Source organism: Salvelinus alpinus, chromosome 9 (assembly GCF_045679555.1).
Source record: "Salvelinus alpinus chromosome 9, SLU_Salpinus.1, whole genome shotgun sequence".
NCBI classification, from domain to species: domain Eukaryota; kingdom Metazoa; phylum Chordata; class Actinopteri; order Salmoniformes; family Salmonidae; genus Salvelinus; species Salvelinus alpinus.
This window is the reverse complement of record NC_092094.1, coordinates 23,887,876-23,910,042: the sequence shown is the minus strand read 5'-3', so window position 1 is coordinate 23,910,042 and position 22,167 is coordinate 23,887,876. Positions and strand designations below refer to the sequence as shown.

Below are 22,167 nucleotides of genomic sequence, written 5' to 3'. Positions count from 1 at the left end.
TGACAGAACGTGTAGATGCAGATGAATATGACAGAAAGTGTAGATATATATGACAGAACGTGTAGATGCAGATGCATATGACAGAAAGTGTAGATATATATGACAGAACGTGTAGATGCAGATGCATATGACAGAACGTGTAGATGAATATGACAGAACGTGTAGATGCAGATGAATATGGTAGAACGTGTAGATGCAGATGCATATGACAGAACGTGTAGATGCAGATGAATATGACAGAACGTGTAGATGCAGATGCATATGACAGAACGTGTAGATGCAGATGAATATGACAACGTGTAGATGCAGATGCAAATGACAGAACGTGTAGATGCATATGACAAAACATGTAGATGGATATGACAGAACGTGCAGATGAATATGGCAGAACGTGTAGATGCAGATGAATATGGCAGAACGTGTAGATGAATATGACAGAACGTGTAGATGCATATGAATATGACAGAACGTGTAGATGCAGATGAATATGACAGAACGTGTAGATGCAGATGAATATGGCAGAACGTGTAGATGCAGATGAATATGGCAGAACGTGTAGATGCAGATGAATATGGCAGAACGTGTAGATGCAGATGAATATGACAGAACGTGTAGATGCAGATGAATATGGCAGAACGTGTAGATGCAGATGAATATGACAGAACGTGTAGATGCAGATGAATATGGCAGAACGTGTAGATGCAGATGAATATGGCAGAACGTGTAGATGCAGATGAATATGGCAGAACGTGTAGATGCAGATGAATATGACAGAACGTGTAGATGCAGATGCATATGACAGAACGTGTAGATGCAGATGCATATGACAGAACAGTGTAGATGCAGATGCATATGACAGAACGTGTAGATGCATATGACAGAACGTGTAGATGAATATGACAGAACGTGTAGATGCATATGAATATGACAGAACGTGTAGATGCATATGAATATGACAGAACGTGTAGATGCAGATGCATATGACAGAACGTGTAGATGCAGATGCATATGACAGAACGTGTAGATGCAGATGCATATGACAGAACGTGTAGATGCAGATGCATATGACAGAACGTGTAGATGCAGATGCATATGACAGAACGTGTAGATGCAGATGCATATGACAGAACGTGTAGATGCAGATGCATATGACAGAACGTGTAGATGCAGATGCATATGACAGAACGTGTAGATGCAGATGCATATGACAGAACGTGTAGATGCAGATGCATATGACAGAACGTGTAGATGCAGATGCATATGACAGAACGTGTAGATGAATATGACAGAACGTGTAGATGCAGATGAATATGACAACGTGTAGATGCAGATGCATATGACAGAACGTGTAGATGCAGATGAATATGACAACGTGTAGCTGCAGATGAACATGACAGAACGTGTAGATGCATATGACAAAACATGTAGATGGATATGACAGAACGTGTAGATGAATATGACAGAACGTGTAGATGCATATGAATATGACAGAACGTGTAGATGCAGATGCATATGACAGAACGTGTAGATGCAGATGACAAAACATGTAGATGGATATGACAGAACGTGTAGATGAATATGACAGAACGTGTAGATGCATATGAATATGACAGAACGTGTAGATGCAGATGCATATGACAGAACGTGTAGATGCAGATGCATATGACAGAACGTGTAGATGAATATGACAGAACGTGTAGATGCAGATGAATATGGTAGAACGTGTAGATGCAGATGCATATGACAGAACGTGTAGATGCAGATGCATATGACAGAACGTGTAGATGCAGATGAATATGGTAGAACGTGTAGATGCAGATGCATATGACAGAACGTGTAGATGCAGATGAATATGGCAGAACGTGTAGATGCAGATGCATATGGCAGTTTCTCTGTGGTCAGTGTGTTTATTTTCTCACAGAAGGGTCAGTTTCCCTGTGGTCAGTTTGTGTATAGTCTGTCTGTGATTACCGTTATTCAGACTACGATCTATTGCCCTTCAGTCAGTCAGTGTACGTTCACTCAGATGTCACTCACTCAGCAAGACCACTCAGATCAAGGCTATTTATTGCCCTCTAAGTGGTCAGTGTGTATACTGACCCTTTGTCCAATCACATATACTCCCTGTCAGTGTGTGTTTATAGTCCCACAGTCCATTACAATAATTACAATACCACAGAGCAGTGGTCCTGGAGCAGATTTTAGGAGTTATGTGACTTGCTCAAGGGCACAATGTCAGTAGGTAGCACATGGGATATTGAAGCCAGGAAGCCTCCAGCTGCCGGCTCGTTCCATGCAGAATTCCTCCGTCAGCCCTGGGATTTGAACCGGCAACTCTGTTTACTGGCCTCCCTTTTCAAGACTACCTTCGCCCCCAATCACCCTCTCTGTAGTTCCCAATGTTGCGTCCGTTTTGTGTTTCTCATCCGGCTAGTGTAGCCAGGGAGTCTTCCTTCTCATCTAATAGTTTCCATCGGCACGGCTGGGACTGGCGTATCCTGGTGAGTCGGCATCAGACATTGTGGTGAAACAGAAAAATCTGGCAAAATCTCCCGGAGCCTGACAACCCACCAGACTCCAGGGGGGTTAACACGACTCACGAAACACGTAACCGAGTCACCAACTTCAAAGCGAAGGTTGTGGTTTGGTGAGGGGGTGGAACAGGGCGGGTTGAAATGGTAAGGGGGGCACAAACAGCATCTGTAATTGGGGTTTGAGGTTGTTTTTTTTCTGCAGACAAGCAGATTCTGATTCATCCCCAAATTGGGAATGTCTGTTAAGCCTGCACCCAGCTGCTCTGCTCTACTCCACTCCACTGGCATGGGACTAAGTCAGACTGGTTAAAGCTGGAGACAAAGCACACATGGGAGTAAGTCAGACTGGTTAAAGCTGGAGACAAAGCACACATGCAAGAGGATATGTAGGTCATGCAAGGTGGAGAGAGAGACAAACCATGTTGTAGTGCTGTGTAAGGTAGTAATTGCAAGAGAGACGCATGGTTTATTTAAATGCACACACTCACCGAGATCACTTAATATTTTCCTCCATCAATCTTGCTGGGTCAGGTGTGACAGTATGATTGTATGTTAGCTTTGCATGTCTGTTTAAATATTCCACATCTTATTACAGTAGGCCTACTGTATGTTATTCAATTAGGCCTAGACATCATAGCTCTTAACCTATAGCCACAAGGCCCTACGGAGTGTGTGTGTGTGTGGTGTGTGTGTGTGTGTGTGTCAATGTAAATCTACAGGAATACTCCATACCAGCTGTACTATACTGCTCTGTTATTAGTGAGTGTGTTAAAAGCCGAGCTTTGGCACAGCTTGGCTGTAGTTCAACACAACAGGGTTTAGGGGTTTCCCCTCTCTCTCTCCCCTTCTCTAGATGTTTCTCTCTTTCTCTCTCCTCTTTTTCTTTTTCCATCTCTCTATCTCAGGTGGCAATGAGAGTGACATGTTCAGTGATCTGTGTGTGTCCCGGTGCGCTAGCCTGTGCTTGTTACACACTGATAGCTGTGTCTAATGAAAGAATGTAAACACACATCAGATCGGGCATAAATACTTCTGTCTGCTGTTTGTTGTTAATTGGCCTCTCTTCAGGGAAGTGTAGCCAGTCAGTGAGTTAGAGAGCAGATCCAAATCCTGGCAGTAAACTCTTGATTCAAAGCATTAGCTAGTTGGCAGAGGCAGCTAACAATGGCTGCATCTGAAATGGCATCCTGTTCTCTACATAGGGCTCTGGTCAAAAGTAGTGCACTATGGCAGTACACTATAAAGGTAATAATAGGGTGCCATTGTGGGCACTGTAATGCTAAGCAGACGTCTTCAAAACCATAGTGGCTGCTCTCTCTCATGATGATGATGATGTGATATCATCGGAGAGAAAGCTAGGGGTTGTGTGTGTGTTAAAGTTTGAAGCCATGTTTGATGTACAAACAGACACATTGGCTGACCCTTGCACAAGCTCTCACCAGAGGCAATATTTTTCTTGCAGTTATATTAATCATAGTTTTGTGATTAATTAGACAAATCATAGTCTTGCCATTGTGATAATAAATATTTACTCCAATTGAGCATTTTTCAAATTCCATTTTATATTAATAATTTCCCTCCCTCCCTCCCTCCCTCCCTCCCTCCCTCACTCTCCCCCCCCCCCCCCCTCACTCTCCTCCCCCTGGTCAGGTGCTGCGTGGGGCCCAGCTGATAGCGGTGGCGTCAGCTGACGGGGGGGCCACAGCAGTGGAGGGCTCCCCCCTACAGGCCAGTGACATACAGGTGCAGTATGTCCAACTGGCCCAAGTCAACGACCACACCGCTACTGTACAGGTGAGGATCACAACCGGTCGTTGAGTCTGGCGGGCCTGACTTCAGGATTCCTGACTGTTTCTCTTTTGCATCTCAGCTACGGTTCCGACTTAATGTTCGCTCAAACTCCTGAGACACACCTGTGCCATTTACATTTCCACACATCCAGTAGAGTAGACTTCAAACATACATGGTGTATAGAATTGTCTATTTTCTATGCTATTCTGTACGTACCTGTGAGATGTATCTCCCCAGCCCAGGCCATATCTGTGGGCTCACCCAGAGAGGCTACATTTGTATTTATTAAGGATCCCCACTGCCAAGGCAGCAGCTACTCTTCCTGGGGTCCAGCAATATTAATGCAGCTATATACATTTTTTTTTAAATAACACATTAAGTTTACACTTTACAGGGCTGTACGGAGATCAGTCAGCCAGCCCGGTCGACTGTGAGCATTCCAAGGGAGTGAACACAGCTCCCTTGCGGTGAGGTGAAACAGGTCCTCAACACTAATCTACACCAATCGCACTACACAATGCATTTAAAAAAAAAATGTTATCCCCTTTTCTCCCCAATTTTCGTGGTATCCAATCGCTAGTAATTACTATCTTGTCTCATCGCTACAACTCCCGTACGGGCTCGGGAGAGACGAAGGTCGAAAGTCATGCGTCCTCCGAAGCACAACCCAACCAAGCCGCACTGCTTCTTAACACAGCGCGCCTCCAACCCGGAAGCCAGCCGCACCAATGTGTCGGAGGAAACACCGTGCACCCACCCCCCTCGGTTAGCGCGCACTGCGCCCGGCCCGCCACAGGAGTCGCTGGAGCGCGATGAGACAAGGATATCCCTACCGGCCAAACCCTCCCTAACCCGGACGACGCTAAGCCAATTGTGCGTCGCCCCACGGACCTCCCGGTCGCGGCCGGCTGCGACAGAGCCTGGGCGCGAACCCAGACTCTGGTGGCGCAGCATAGCACTGCGATGCAGTGCTCTAGACCACTGCGCCACCCGGGAGGCCCTGCATTTTGTTTTTTTAAACAAAGCATAATAAATAGCCTCTCTCACACTCTCTCTCTGTCCATCCATCCCCCAGGAGATCATTAATCATTCCCCGATGGTGCCATTATAGAGTATCAAAGGCAGAGCGGCGGGCGGTTTACACTGATGTTCTCAGACATCAGGAGAGAGCGAGGGGCTGATGGAGCCATCACAGGTTCTGGGTCTGGAGTGGAGGGGGAGGGGGGTGGATTAGTGTAGGATATTGTGGAGGTGAGGGGGAAATGGATGGAAGGAGTAAGCGTTTGCAGATGTTAGGGGAGGTTAGAGTGGGTGGTTGATAGTTATGGGTTTTGTGTTTAGGGGGTGGTTCAGATGAGATGTGACAGAGAATTTTGTCAAGTGTTAGGGATGTTCAAATCAAATTTTATTTGTCACATACACATGGTTAGCAGATGTTAATGCGAGTGTAGCGAAATGCTTGTGCTTCTAGTTCCGACAATGCAGTAATAACCAACGAGTAATCTAACCTAACAATTCCACAACTACTACCTTATACACACAAGTGTAAAGGGATACATAATTTTTATGTACATAAAAATATATGAATGAGTGATGGTACAGAACGGTATAGGCAAGATGCAGTAGATGGTATCGAGTACAGTATATACATATGAGATCAGTAGTGTAGGGTATGTAAACATAAAAGTGGCATAGTTTAAAGTGGCTAGTGATACATGTATTACATAAAGATGGCAAGATGCAGTAGATGATAGAGTACAGTATATACATTATATTAAGTGGCATTGTTTAAAGTGGCTAGTGATACATTTTTTATAAATTTCCATCAATTGTATTATTAAAGTGAGCTGGAGTTGAGTCAGTATGTTGGCAGCAGCCACTCAATGTTAGTGGTGGCTGTTTAACAGTCTGATGGCCTTGAGATAGAAGCTGTTTTTCAGTCTCTCGGTCCCTGCTTTGATGCACCTGTACTGACCTCGCCTTCTGGATGATAGTGGGGTGAACAGGCAGTGTCTCGGGTAGTTGTTTTCCTTGATGATCTTTATGGCCTTCCTGTGACATCGGGTGGTGTAGGTGTCCTGGAGGGCAGGTAGTTTGCCCCCAGTGATGCGTTGTGCAGACCTCACTACCCTCTGGAGAGCCTTACGGTTGTGGGCGGAGCAGTTGCCGTACCAGGCAGTGATACAGCCCGACAGGATGCTCTCGATTGTGCATCTGTAGAAGTTTGTGAGTACTTTTGGTGACAAGCCGAATTTCTTCAGCCTCCTGAGGTTGAAGAGGCGCTGCTGCGCCTTCTTCACAACGCTGTCTGTGTGGGTGGACCAATTCAGTTTGTCCGTGATCTGTACGCCAAGGAACTTAAAACTTACTACCCTCTCCACTACTGTCCCGTCGATGTGGATAGGGGGGTGCTCCCTCTGCTGTTTCCTGAAGTCCACAATCATCTCCTTTGTTTTGTTGACGTTGAGTGTGAGGTTATTTTCCTGACACCACACTCCGAGGGCCCTCACCTCCTCCCTGTAGGCCGTCTCGTCGTTGTTGGTAATCAAGCCTACCACTGTAGTGTCGTCCGCAAACTTGATGATTGAGTTGGAGGCGTGCATGGCCACGCAGTCGTGGGTGAACAGGGAGTACAGGAGAGGGCTCAGAACGCACCCTTGTGGGGCCCCAGTGTTGAGGATCAGCGGGGTGGAGATGTTGTTAACTACCCTCACCACCTGGGGGCGGCCCGTCAGGAAGTCCAGTACCAAGTTGCACAGGGCGGGGTCGAGACCCAGGGTCTCAAGCTTGATGACGAGTTTGGAGGGTACTAAGGTGTTAAATGCTGAGCTGTAGTCGATGAACAGCATTCTCACATAGGTATTCCTCTTGTCCAGATGGGTTAGGGCAGTGTGCAGTGTGGTTGCGATTGCGTCGTCTGTGGACCTATTGGGGCGGTAAGCAAATTGGAGTGGGTCTAGGGTGTCAGGTAGGGTGGAGGTGATATGGTCCTTGACTAGTCTCTCAAAGCACTTCATGATGACGGCGGCGAGTGCTACGGGGCGGTAGTCATTTAGCTCAGTTACCTTAGCTTTCTTGGGAACAGGAACAATGGTGGCCCTCTTGAAGCATGTGGGAACAGCAGATTGGGATTGATTGAATATGTCCGTAAACACACCAGCCAGCTGGTTTGCGCATGCTCTGAGGACGCGGCTGGGGATGCCGTCTGGGCCTGCAGCCTTGCGAGGGTTAACACGTTTAAATGTTTTACTCACTTCGGCTGCAGTGAAGGAGAGTCCGCAGGTTTTGGTAGCAGGCCGTGTCAGTGGCACTGTATTGTCCTCAAAGCGAGCAAAGAAGTTATTTAGTCTTTCTGGGAGCAAGACATCCTGGTCCGCGACGGGGCTGGTTTTCTTTTTGTAATCCGTGATTGACTGTAGACCCTGCCACATACCTCTTGTGTCTGAGCCGTTGAATTGCAACTCTACTTTGTCTCTATACTGACGCTTAGCTTGTTTGATTGCCTTGCTGAGGGAATAGCTACACTGTTTGTATTCGGTCATGTTTCCGGTCACCTTGCCCTGGTTAAAATTAGTGGTTCGCGCTTTCAGTTTCGCGCGAAGGCTGCCATCAATCCACGGTTTCTGGTTTGGGAATGTTTTTATAGTTGCTGTGGGTACGACATCGCCGATGCACTTTCTAATGAACTCGCTCACCGAATCAGCGTATTCGTCAATGTTGTTGTTGGACGCAATGCGGAACATATCCCAATCCACGTGATCGAAGCAGTCTTGAAGCGTGGAATCAGATTGGTCGGACCAGCGTTGAACAGACCTGAGCGCGGGAGTTTCTGTTTCTGTCTGTAGGCTGGAAGCAACAAAATGGAGTCGTGGTCAGCTTTTCCGATAGGAGGGCGGGGGAGGGCCTTATATGCGTCGCTGAAGTTAGAATAACAATGATCCAGGGTTTTACCAGCCCTGGTTGCGCAATCGATATGCTGATAGAATTTAGGGAGTCTTGTTTTCAGATTAGCCTTGTTAAAATCCCCAGCTACAATGAATGCAGCCTCAGGATATGTGGTTTCCAGTTTACATAGAGTCAAATAAAGTTCATTCAGGGCCATCGATGTGTCTGCTTGGGGGGGAATATATACGGCTGTGATTATAATCTAAGAGAATTCCCTTGGTAGATAATGCGGTCGACATTTGATTGTGAGGAATTCTAAGTCAGGTGAACAGAAGGACTTGAGTTCCTGTATGTTGTTATGATCACACCACGTCTCGTTAATCATACGGCATACCCCCCCGCCCCTCTTCTTACCAGAAAGATGCTTGTTTCTGTCGGCGCGATGCGTGAAGAAACCAGCTGGCTGCACCGACTCCGATAGCGTCTCTCGAGTGAGCCATGTTTCCGTGAAGCAAAGAACGTTACAGTCTCTGATGTCTCTCTGGAAGGCAACCCTTGCTCGGATTTCATCAACCTTGTTGTCAAGAGACTGGACATTGGCGAGTAGTATGCTAGGGAGTGGTGCGCGATGCGCCCGTCTACGGAGCCTGACCAGAAGACCGCTTCGTTTGCCCCTTTTACGGCGTCGTTGTTTAGGTTCGCCGGCTGGGACCAGATCCATTGTCCTGGGTGGAAGGCAAAACACAGGATCCGCTTCGGGAAAGTCATATTCCTGGTCGTAATGATGGTGAGTTGACGTTGCTCTTATATCCAGTAGTTCCTCCCGACTGTATGTAATGAAACCTAAGATTACCTGGGGTAACAATGTAAGAAATAACACGTAAAAAAAAAAAAATTACTGCATAGTTTCCTCGGAACGCAAGCGAGGCGGCCATCTCTGTCGGCGCCGGAAGTATATGTTTGGGGGGTGGTTGAGGTGAGGGAGGTAGAAGTATAGAGGGTTGGATTCTAAATATACCTCACACCAGGACATTCTGGGCTCTATTTAAACAAACCTTATGCATTAGCGTTATAGGTTTGGGGATGTGTCAAATAGCTTTTCCTATTTTCTGAACCAGAATTATGGTCGCACTAGCTGGCGCAAAAGGGCTGGGTTTTGATGAATAAACAAGTTGCTGGACAATCAGAACATGTCCCATGGCTAAATACAGTGTATATATACAAAAGTATGTGGAGACCCATTCAAATAAGAAGATGCCACCTTTCCAACAAGTCAGTTCGTCAAATGTCTGCCCTGCTAGAGCTGCCCCAATGAACTGTGTTATTGTGAAGTGGAAACGTCTAGGAGCAACAACGGCTCAGCCGCGAAGTGGTAGGCCACACAAGCTCCCAGAACGGACGGGAGCACTGAGTGCTGAAGTGCGTAGAGAGCGTAAAAATCATTTGACCTCGGTTGCAACACTCACTACTGAGTTCCAAACTGCCCCTGGAAGCAACGTCAGCACAAGAACTGTTCGTCAGGAGAATGAAATGGGTTTCCATTGCCGAGCAGCTGCACACAAGCCTAAGATCACCATACGCAATGCCAAGTGCTGGAGGGGTGTAAAGCTCGATGCCATTGGACTCTGGAACAGTGGAAACGCGTTCTCTGGAGTGATGAATCACACTTCACCATCTGGCAGTCCGATGGACGCATTTGGGTTAGGAGGATGCCACGAGAACGCTACCTGCCCGAATGCATAGTGCCAACTATAAAGTTTGGTGGAGGAGGAATAATGGTCTGGGGCTGTTTTTCATGCTTTGGGCTGGGCCCCTTAGTTCCAGTGAAGAACAGCATACAATGATATTCTAGACGATTCTGTGCTTCCAACTTTGTGGCAACAGTTTGGGGAAGGGCCTTTCCTGTTTCAGCATGACAATGCCCCCGTGCACAAAGTGAGGTCCCGTGCACAAAGTGAGGTCCATACAGAAATGGTTTGTCGAGTTCGGTGTGGAAGAACTTAACTGGCCTGCACAGAGCCCTGACGTCAGCCCCATCGAACACCTTTGGGAAGAATTGGAACGCCGACTGTGAGCCAGGCCTAATCGCCCAACATCAGTGCCCAACCTCACTAATGCTCTTGTGGCTGAATGGAAACAAGTCCCTGCAGCAATGTTCCAACATCTAGTGAAAAGCCTTCCAGAAGAGTGGAGGCTGTTATAGCAGTAAAGGGGGGACCAACTCCATATTAATGCCCATGATTTTGGAATGAGATGTTTGACGTGCAGGTCTCTAATATACTTTTGGTCATGTAGCGTATGTGGTTGCTTCAAGTTGTCTTTACATTATTTTATGTATTGCGTTGTCATCAACTCCAATTCAAATGTTAGTCCGTTACAGCCTAGTTGGTTAAATAGCCTGCCCCATATTTGTTAAACATGTTTTGTTCTAATTGTATCGCTTCAATATAGAAATACATTGTTAAATATAGGCTATAGCATTCACACTCATAGGGGCTAGGCCTACTGTAAATTGCAGTCTGGAACTGGACATGCCACATATAGTCAATAAGCAAGATTAAATTCACTAGGCTATTGATAAAGGCCAAAAAATTTAATAAAAACACAACTTATTTTAAATAAGCTTGGCATATAATAGAGACATGGCATCTTAGACTATAGAGGGTTGTACTTCAATCCAAACTTTTCACAGGAGCCGGATAACGCTCCAAAATATAGAGAAAGGGGGCATGTCTACTCATCGCTATACGCAAATGTAATGTTTATAAATATCAAGGAACCATCTTACATGTCGTATTTTCACTTCTCCAGAAATAGCAGACGAATGTGCATTGCATTCGAGTCATGTACTTTCTTACCATAAACCCATGGACTGTGAATCTTTCAAATTAATTTGATTAAAAAACAAACAAATATATTTTTTAAACCAACAATAATATTTCTAAATAGGATTTGGTCCGAAACATGATATCATAAATCGCTTCTCGTTCCATGGCACTGTGTGCACGCACACGTAGGCCTAAATGTCTTTATGTATAACATTCGCATGTCTACAAAATATTAGGCTTCTGTCAATTGTATCGTTGTCTATGTGCGAGACCGATTCAGAAAAAATCTGACGTTGATATGGCATTATAGGAGGACTGAATAGTTTGGAGGGGCACTCTTTGAAAATGGGGATGGATAGCCTACTTGAACAAGCTAAATGCAGGTATGTGAATTATGAATAATGAAAAAGCATGGAGAGCAAAATATTTCAACGCACACTCAGTAGACCATTTAAAAACCCTTTATTCATAGGATACTTTTGGCTAATGGCCAGTATAAAAAGACGCAACTATGCAATGCTAAACCAGCCTTGATTAAGGTGAGGGTAGGCTATGCTTGGTTTTCAATCAAATTGAATTAAAAATGGGGAGAAGCCAATCGTGTTTTTATGTTTCTAAACACGAGATTCACCGACACATCTCTCCTTCAATGGGCACTGCGAATCATGGCTGGGTAGGCTGCGCTTCTGTTGTCAAAATCCATGCCATTATCAACTGCGTTACTGTTAAGACCTGCTTTTTATGGGTCTTTTGCGCTTGTTTTTAAGAGCAATTGTCACTTTTCCACTTCTTTTTAAGGACACGCCTCAAATATTGCCACCCCTCCCACCTGTTAGACAGGTAAATTGCCGAACCTGACATCAGGGCTGGAAAAGGCCAGCCCGCCACTTTTTACCTGATTAAACTAAAGTGCTTTTGACACTTGCGCCTCCTTAGCACCAGCCGAGAATGGAATCGTCAGTCTCTCACTTCCCCTTTAAATGACACAAACATATAGTGTGCAGTCTCCCAGTAAAACTGGCTATGCGGCGCGCTGCCATATTTCTCCTTATAATTACTGACATGTTGAAATCGAAATACCAGCGTAATACCTAGCAATTTCATCAAACTGCTTACATGTACTCAACGCACAGCTATTCTCCCTATTGTAATGCTTTCACTCAAAGCTAATGCCCTTATCCTTTCAGTCCTACAGCTGGTGTTTAGTAAACAGTCATTTAACAATGTGAAATGCACAGACGCAGCGTCAGAAAAAGGAAAGTAATAATTACTAGATTAGCTTTGAATCCCTTGATGGTTGAGCTCGGAGACTGGGAGCCATGTGTTGAAAGCAGGAAGGGTGCACATGCACCCACAGCAGGCCCTCCTTTAAGTGGCCTGCTTGGCACGTCTAGAAATGAAGGAGACTCAGTTTTTTCCTCTGTTTTTCTAAAACCATGTTAAATGTCACATCCTCCATCATGCTCGGTTTGCTCACTTTTCACTGAAGTCGCATGTTTTGTTTTATAGGTATCGCTGGTTTGTCTCATGCTTATCAAAGGCATTGTTTTCATGCTGTGCAACATTATAAAAAATAGGACCCTAAAAAAAGCTTTGGCTCTTTAAAATTGATTTGTTGTTTGGCTGTTTGTAGAAGTGCCAATCCTACCCAGAGTTGGAGTAATTTGAGTCTTGTTCATTTAGAGTGAGTGATTATATACTTTCTGCTGGCTAAATGCAGGCATGTGCAGGGAGTATCCTGCCCCACAACCTATCAATCTTCTGGGCAACTATACTAAACAAAAATATAAACGCAACATGTAAAGTGTTGGTCCCATGTTTCATACAATTTCTATCAAATGTTGTGCACAAATTTGTTTACATCCCTGTTAGTGAGCATTTCTCCTTTACCAAGATAATCCATCCACCTGACAGGTGGCATATCAAGAAGCTGATTAACCTTTCTAGGACACACGTTCCGCTAGCGGAACCCCCCCACAACATTCCGCTGAAAAGGCAGCGCGGGAAATTCAAAAATATTTTTTTGAAATATGTAACTTTCACACATTAACAAGTCCAATACAGCAAATGAAAGATAAACATCTTGTTAATCTACCCATCGTGTCCGATTTCAAAAATGCTTTACAGCGAAAACACAACATATGATTATGTTAGATCACCGCCAAGTCCAAAAAACACACAGCCATTTTCCCAGCCAAAGATAGGATTCACAAAAAGCAGAAATAGAGATAAAATGAATCACTAACATTTGATGATCTTCATCAGATGACACTCATAGGACATCATGTTACACAATGCATGTATGTTTTGTTCGATAATGTGCATATTTATATCAAAAAATCTCAGTTTACATTGGCGCCATGTTCAGAAATGGCTCCAAAACATCTGGAGAAATTGCAGAGAGCCACACCAAAATACTCAAACTTTGATGAAAGATACATGTTTTACATAGAATTAAAGATACACTTGTTCTTAATGAAAAAACTTTACGGAAAAAGCACACCATGCAATAATCTGAGACGGCACTCATATATAACAACATTTCTCCGCCATGTTGGAGTCAACAGAAATACGAAATTACATCATAAATATTCCCTTACCTTTGATCTTCATCAGAATGCACTCCCAGGAATCCTAGTTCGACAATAAATTGTTGTTTTGTTCGATAATGTCCGGTATTTATGTCCAAGTAGCTACTTTTGCTAGCACATTTAGTAAACATATCCAAACACTCGCGCAGGTCCAGGCGAACTCGGACGAAAACTTCAAAAAGTTATATTACAGGTCGAATAAACTGGTCAAACTAAGTAGAGAATCAATCTTTAGGATGTTGTTATCATATATATCCAATAACGTTCCAACCGGAGAATTCCTTCGTGTCTGTAGAAGTAATGGCGATATCATGTGGAATGCGCGTGACCAGGAACTGGCAATCTGCCAGACCACTGACTCATTCCCCTCTCATCCGGCCCCACATCACAGTATAAGCTCCATTCAACGTTCTACAGACTGTTGACATCTAGTTGAAGGCGTAGGAAGTGCAAACATATCCATATCTTACTGGGTTTTGAACAGGCGATGAGTTGAATATCGACCAGGCTCAGAATTTCCACTTCCTGTTCAGAAGTTTGTCTGCCATATGAGTTCTGTTATACTCACAGACATAATTCAAACAGTTTTAGAAACTTCAGTGTTTTCTATCCAATAGTAATAATAATATGCATATATTAGCATCTGGGACAGAGTAGGAGGCACTTCAATTTGGGCACGCTATTCATCCAAAGGGAAAATGCTGCCCCCTATCCCTAAAAAGTTAAACAGCATGCTCATTACACAAGTGCACTTTGTGCTGGGGACAATAAAAGGCCACTAAAATGTGCAGTTTTGTTACACAACACAGTGCCACAGATGTCTCAAGTTTTGAGGGAGTGTGCAATTGGCATGCTGACTGTAGGAATGTCCACCAGAGCTGTTGCCAGAAAATGTAATGTTAGTTTCTCTACCATAACCCGCCTCCAACATCGTTTTTAGAGAATTTGGTAGTACGTCCAACCGGCCTCTCAACCGCAGACGTGTGACCAGCCCAGGACCTCCACATCCGGCTTCTTCACCTGCGGGATCGTCTGAGACCAGCTACCCGGACAGCTGATGAAATTGTGGGTTTGCACAACCAAAGAATTTCTGTCAGAAACCGTCTCAGGGAAGCTCATCTGTGTGCTAGTCGTCCTCACCAGGTTCTTGACCTGACTGCAGTTCGACGTTGTAACTGACTCAGTGGGCAAATGCTCACCTTCGAGAGAAGTGTGCTCTTCACGGATGAATCCCTGTTTCAACCGTACCGGGCAGATGGCAGACAGTGTGTATGGCTTTGTATGGGCGAGCGGTTTGCTGATGTCAACGTTGTGAACAGAGTACCCCATGGTGGCGATGGGAATATGGTAATTTGAATGCACATAGATACTGTGACGAGATCCTGAGGCCCATTGTCGTGCCATTCATCTGCCACCATCACCTCATGTTTCAGTATGATACTGCACGGCCCCATGTCACAAGGATCTGTACACAATTCTTGGAGGCTGAAAATGTCCCAGTTCTTCCATGGCCTGCATACTCACCAGACATGTCACCCATTGAGCACGTTTGGGATGCTCTGGACCGACGTGTACGGCAACGTGTTCCATTTCCCACCAATATCCAGCAACCTCGCACAGCCATTGAAGAGGAGTGGGACAACATTCCACAGGTCACAATCAACAGCCGGATCAACTCTATGCAAAGGAGATGTGTTGCGCTGCATGAGGAAAATGGTGGTTACACCAGATACTGACTGGTTTTCTGATCCGCACCCCTACCGTTTTTTTAAGGTATCTGTAATCAACAGATGCATATCCGTATGGAGTCATGTGAAATCCATAGAATAGGGCCTAATGAGTTTATTTCAATTGACTGATTTCCTTATATGGACTGTAACTCAGTAAAATCTTTGAAATTGTTGCATGTTGTGTTTATATTTTTGCTCAGTGTAGCTGTATGAGGTATGGCATCCTCGGTCACCACTTGTGTCTCTGTCAGCTCTCTAATTTGTCCCACCTGTACCCCCGTTCCTCTCTTGGAACAATGGACATCCTAAATTGATTCATTTCTCCCTCCCTGACCAGGCTGGGGTTTGTTTGTGATATCATCATATATCACAAAAGTGATTTGGACATTTCCAATTTGGACAGTTTCACTTAGGGGTGTACTCACTTTTGTTGCCAGAGGTTTAGACATTAATGGCTGTGTGTTGAGTTATTTTGAGGGGACAGCAAATTTACACTGTATACAAGCTGTACACTCACTACTTTACATTGTAGCAAAGTGTCATTTCTTCAGTGTTGTCACATGAAAAGATATACTCAAATATTTAAAAAAATGTGAGGGGTGTACTCACTTTTGTGATATACTGTATATACAGTTGAAGTCGGAAGTTTACATACACCTTAGCCAAATACATTTAAACTCAGTTTTTCACAATTCTTGACATTTAATCCTAGTAAGAATTCCCTGTCTTTGGTCAGTTAGGATCACCACTTTATTTTAAGAATGTGAAATGTCAGAATAATAGTAGAGAGAATGATTTATTTCAGCTTTTATTTCTTTCATCACATTCCCAGAGGGTCAGAAGTTTACATACACTCAATTAGTATTTGATAGCATTGCCTTTGTTTAACTTGGGTCAAACGTTTCGGGTAGCCTTCCACAAGCTTCCCACAATAAGTTGGGTTAAGTTTGGCCCATTCCTCCTGACAGAGCTGGTGTAACTGAGTCAGGTTTGTAGGCCTCCTTGCTCGCACACGCTTTTTCAGTTCCGCCCACAAATGTTCTATAGGATTGAGGTCAGGGCTTTGAGATGGCTACTCCAATAACTTGATTTTGTTGTCCTTAAGCCATTTCGCCACAACTTTGGAAGTATCCTTGGGGTCATTGTCCATTTGGAAGACCCATTTGCGACCAAGCTTTAACTTCCTGACTGATGTCTTGAGATGTTGCTTCAATATATCCACATCATTTTCCTCCTCATGATGCCATCTATTTTGTGAAATGCACCAGTCCCTCCTGCAGCAAAGCACCCCCACAACATGATGCTGCACAACATGATGCTGCATGATTTCTTTTCTGAGGTCTTGGCTGATTTCTTTAGATTTTCCCATGATGTCAAGCAAAGAGGCACTGAGTTTGACAGTAGGCCTTGAAATACATCCACAGGTACACCCCCAATTGACTCAAATTGTGTCAATTAGCCTATCAGATGCTTCTAAAGCCATGACATCATTTTCTGGAATTTTACAAGCTGTTTAAAGGCACAGTCAACTTAGTGTATGTAAACTTCTGACCCACTGGAATTGTGATACAGTGAATTATAAGTGAAATAATCTGTCTGTAAACCATAGTTGGAAAAATGACTTGTGTCATGCACAAAGTAGGTGTCCTGTCCAACTTGCCAAAACTATAGTTTGTTAATTAACAAGAAATTTGTGGAGTGGTTGAAAAACAATTTTTAATGACTCCAACCTAAGTGTAGGTAAACTTGGGTAAACTGTTGGTAAACTTCCGACTTAGCTTTCATTTCTCAGAACAAGAATAGACTGATGAGTTTCAGAAGAAAGGTTTTTGTTTCTGGCCATTTTGAGCCTGTAATCGAACCCACAAATGCTGATGCTTCAGATACTCAACTAGTCTAAAGAAGGCCAGTTTTATTGCTTCTTTAATTAGAACAACAGTTTTCAGCTGTGCTAACATAATTGCAAAAGGGTTTTCTAATGATCAATTAGCCTTTTAAAATTATAAACTTGGATTAGCTAACACAATGTGCCATTGGAACACAGGAGTGATGGTTGCTGATAAATGGGCCTCTGTTCGCCTATGTATATATTCCATTTAAAAAATCTGCCGTTTCCAGCTACAATAGTCATTTAAAACATTAACAATGTCTACACTGTATTTCTGATCAATTTGATGTTGTTTTAATGGACAAAAAATATGCTTTTCTTTCAAAAACAAGAACATTTCTAAATGACCCCAAACTTTTGAACGGTAGTGTGTATATATTTAAGCAATAAGGCGGTGTGGTATATGGCCAATATACGATGGCTAAGGACTGTTCTTAAGCATGACGCAATGCGGAGTGCCTGGATACAGCCCTTAGCCGTGGTATATTGGCCATATGCCACAAACACCCAAGGTGCCTTTTTGCTATTATAAACTGGTTACCAACGTATGTAGAGCAGTAAAAATAAATGTTTTGTCATACCCGTGTTATACGGTCTGACAATCAGAATTCAGGGCTCGTAGGTATACATGATTGCCACCCAAGCTGCACTCTGGTTCCATTTCACCTCTCTATTTTTCTCTCTCTCTCTGCAGGAATCAGACTGTTGTTTGTGCACACTTTGTGCTCTTAAAGAGCTTCACTATTTAATCTAATGGTTGATTGTACACTGACAGCTTGATAGAAATTAACAAAGTTGACCGGGCCCTGATCAATCTCCAATTTCCTGCTCCCAAGAGATGAAATGAAGCATCTTGTGTTCAACAAAGGCATATAGACCAGGAAGGGGAGAGAATACAACAGTTGAACAGCCCGAAATATATAGGATACTGTACATGCTGTTCTGTTAGGCTACTTAAAGTGAGACAACTCTAATCCATTGTCTTTTAACAAAGTCCCACTCTTTATTTCTAAATTCAACAAAACTGTGGCCACAAATGCTACTTGGTTTTGCTATAAAGCTGAGGGTTTGGGATTGGAGAAATGTAGGCTAACAACTCTCAAATTCATAGATGGAGATGAATCGTTTTTTTAAAAAGGCTGCAAATATCACAGAGTGGGCAAATCAAATACACAGTAGGTTGTAAGGAGATGTACACTATCAGTCAGGTAAAGCGCAAGGTCGCCCCTGAAATGGCCAGTACTTACCGATGGGTTGCCACCTTTCCAGTTCAAAGGTCAGGGAAAGGTCACAACCGCTTTTTCCACTCCAACAAAAAAAGTGTTGAACACGAGCGATTCGCTCTAATCTGTTTTACCGAACATATGGGAGCATTTATAACTAAGAGCTCTTGATGAATTGCTCTAGCTTTTCCTTTATTTATCTAAAAAAAAAAATCCCCACTCTCTTTATTCAATAGTTTCCATTACACAAGCTATATCAAATAAAGTAAAAAAACGGACTCAAATATGATAATAGTTCAGAATAAGAAGGTCTGTTGTTTGCCCTGGTTTGGCGGCACCTCTTGACAGATCGGTGTTTAACATTTCTGACATTAGCCTTGTGATGGTTCAGACACGGGTCAAGTCTATGGCTGGCCTTACTACAACCCAACAGGGTCTGGTCCCGGGCGGGATTCTCATACAGGGCCAGAGGCATCTGTTATATGCCAGATGAAAAACAATTGGCCATCATATGGAGAGAGGAATAGGAAAGGTTTTAGTTGGACACCTGGGTCGTATTCATTATGCACCAAATGGTAGAAAGCTGACTGAAACGAGGTACTACCTGTACTTGCTCAATGACAACCGCTTGTTTTCGTTTTCAGTTGAAAAAACTGCTATGGTGTGATCTAATGAATACGATCCTGTTTGTGTGATATGTTAAAACTTATTAGGTGTGTTTGGTTGGATGATGAAGCTAGATGTTTCTGTTGCAGGGACAATTTCATGGCTGTTACTAATGTCGATGTCAAGAGAGTTTGTTTTAATCTAGTGAAACCACTTCAGTGTGGATAGAGTACTGTTGTCCAGATCAGACACCAGATGGTATCCACTCACCTTTGTCTTGTGTTGGCTAGTCTGGTGCACCAGACACTTCACCTGTGCGCACTAGCCTGTATGAGGACACGCTGTGCTGTTTTGAGTGGAGGATTAAAAGATGCAGGTGTGCTGTTGGGGAGAACTTTGGCATCTCGGCTTGGAAGGAATGACTCACCAGAACAGACTGCTGTCCTCTCTTTCTCTCCTAGCACAGTGACTCATCCTTGACTATTCTCATCTTTTACTGGGGGTTACCAGGAGATAACATGTCTGCTTTTTATTTATAATTGTCTCTCTTCTCTCTTTCTCCCTCTATTTTTCTTCTCTCTCCATCTTCCCTCTCACCCCTCTCCGCTTCCTCCGCTCTCCTCCACTGACTCTCTCTTCTCTGACTTCCTACCTTTCTCACTGTCTCCCTTTCATCCCCTCCCGTCTCTTTCCCCACATCCACTCCTGCATTTCTCCTACTCCTCTTCCTCCCTTGTTTCTTCCCCAATCATCCCCTCAATCCCCCTTTCCCCTCCCAGGCGGCGGAGCTGGCCCCAGCAATGCAGGGTGAGATGGAGGTGAAGGAGGGATCTCTCCATCTGCCAGCGGGGGAGAACGGGGAGGTGGTGCAGATCGTCACCTCTGTGGGGACATAAGGGGCCTCGAGACAGAGAGAGAGATGGCCAGCACCCTATGACAGAGTTACAGAGGTGTAGGTGGAAGGGATGGAGAAGTGGGGGTGGTCCATAGACAGACCCTTAAATATACAATTAAATAAATAAGAGAAAGTTAGAAAATGTCAAAAGAACAACAGAAGAGATCAAGAGAAGTGGTTTTGTTATTTTCTATTGACTTGGTCCAGCAACCACTCGTTCATTGTCAACCAACAGTATGGAAATGTCCATAGAGCACACAGGCTTTCATAGCTTCTATCAAGAACTAGTTAACTCACATTGTCATCATCAGAAGAGGACCAGAAGGCCTGGGCACAGTGCAAGGGATTAAACCCTACCCATAAAGGATGCTGCTCAGGCAGACCATCACTACCTACACCTCAGCATCAGCGTGAAATGTTTACATTAACTCTGGAAAAGCATGGAGCTATTAGAAGTTAAGCCACTTGGCTCAATATCCCTCTCTTGAGGGGTTACAGTAGGCTAGGCTAACCCCCTGGACCCGTACTTCACACAACCAATACTGTACTGTTCTCCTCTCTAGCATCCTGCAATCGTGTCATGCTGGACTGCTGTGGAAAGTAATAGAAGCCTAACGGTACTTACTAATGGTTGCTTTTTCTTTCTCTCTGTTTGTACATCATTTCTGGGATGGACCCTTACTTTCTTCGCCATTTTTTCCTAGCTTTTTTTCATATTGGTTAACCCACATAGCTTTGTTTGTTTGTTCCATGTACATAATTGTACCACGTCTAAATGTTTGCGGAGCTTTGCTTGGAGGTAGACAACCACGAAATAGCAAAGATGATGTTCATGATAATACATGACAATGAGTTACATGTAGGGTAGCCAGAATTTTTGTTTTTCCTGCTGTATTTCTGTGAAGGATACATTCGTGTGAATAAAATGTTTTGTGGTTGCCACAAATGTGTGTTTTGCTCTTGCATTTCAATGGTATTTTCATCTCCTCTCCATAGACAGTGGTCGACAAACTCCAGAATATGCTCCAAAATGTTCAAGATGAAAATGTGTTTTTAGAACACTTCACATGTGATCACGTGAAATTCATGTGGTTTTTTTCGTAAGAGTGTTATGTAACGCACTTGGGTGTTTGGGTCTATGGTGTGTGATGGTATGCTATTGCTGTGCTATTTTAGAGCTAGTCTGTGTTATGCCATTTCAATTTGCGATTGAGTTCGATAATGTTGTGCAATACTATTTTAACAGTGTTCAATGTGCTCAAAAGGCCTATCCTCTCTAAGAGGGAAGACGAACCATCACAAATGACGGCTGTGTGCAAGCGAGTAGCCGTCCTATCGCCTCTGACCACAGAACATCAGCCATTATTTTCTATGAATTACCTAACAATTCTACATTTTGAATGGCCAGTGTTTGTCGACACTCAGTTGATCTGTCTACCATCTAGTGCAATGCAGGTAAACAAACAGTATCTATGTGTTGTAACGCTACAAAGAACCATGATACACTGATGAAGATTGATAGCGTTAGACATGCTCAGGGTGGAATATACCTGGGGCGGCAGGTAGCCTAGTGGTAGAGCGTCGGGACAGTTAGCAAAAGGTCGCTGGTTCGAATTCCCGAGCCGACTAGGTGAAAAATCTGTTGTGCCCTTAATTGCTCCTGTATGTCTCTCTGGATAAGAGTGCACTAAATTACTAAAATGTACACATTCAGTGGAGTAACATTACTGGATAGCTTATGTTATCTGATGTAAGTTTCCACACTTTGTCAGCTCAAATAGATTAATTCTACTGATAATGTATTCACTAATTTCCTACCTTCAAAGCATTCACTTTCTCTGAGTGTGCATGCATACAACATTTATGTGTAAGGAACAATTCTGTTCCAGTGATGAATATCTAAGAGGAGATAAATGGAGCTCTTCGGAAAACATTTTTGTGCTTCAGGGAGATTTCCCACGCACAGTGTGATGTAATGGTGTATTTTGGAGCGACAGCAAGAACCAGTCGTACTCGGAGAGCAGAACTTGATAAAAACATCTCTCCACTGTTTCCTTTTATTTTCTCTGTGTCTGTCTGCTTCCACTCTGCCTCTTCTCTGTTTTCAATCCCACTTGGTTTCTCTTTTTGTCTCACTCTTTTTCCTCTTTCTAACTCTCTGACTCTCACATTATTTGACACTGTGGAGCAGTAAGT

At 43.8% G+C, this 22,167-nt stretch overlaps 1 protein-coding gene across 3 annotated transcripts in view; it reads left to right on the top strand.

Annotated features, from left to right (window-relative positions):
• LOC139584513 (protein BANP-like) overlaps window positions 1–20,917 on the top strand; it is a 93,342-nt gene extending 72,425 nt beyond the window's left edge. For all 3 annotated transcript variants that reach the window (XM_071416470.1, XM_071416472.1, XM_071416471.1), the window contains 2 exons: window positions 4,185–4,328; window positions 19,856–20,917. In XM_071416470.1, the coding sequence (XP_071272571.1) occupies window positions 4,185–4,328; window positions 19,856–19,972 (261 nt within the window). In that variant the 3' untranslated portion in view covers window positions 19,973–20,917. The remainder of the gene's footprint in view (window positions 1–4,184; window positions 4,329–19,855) is intronic.
• The last annotated feature ends 1,250 nt before the right edge of the window (window positions 20,918–22,167 follow it).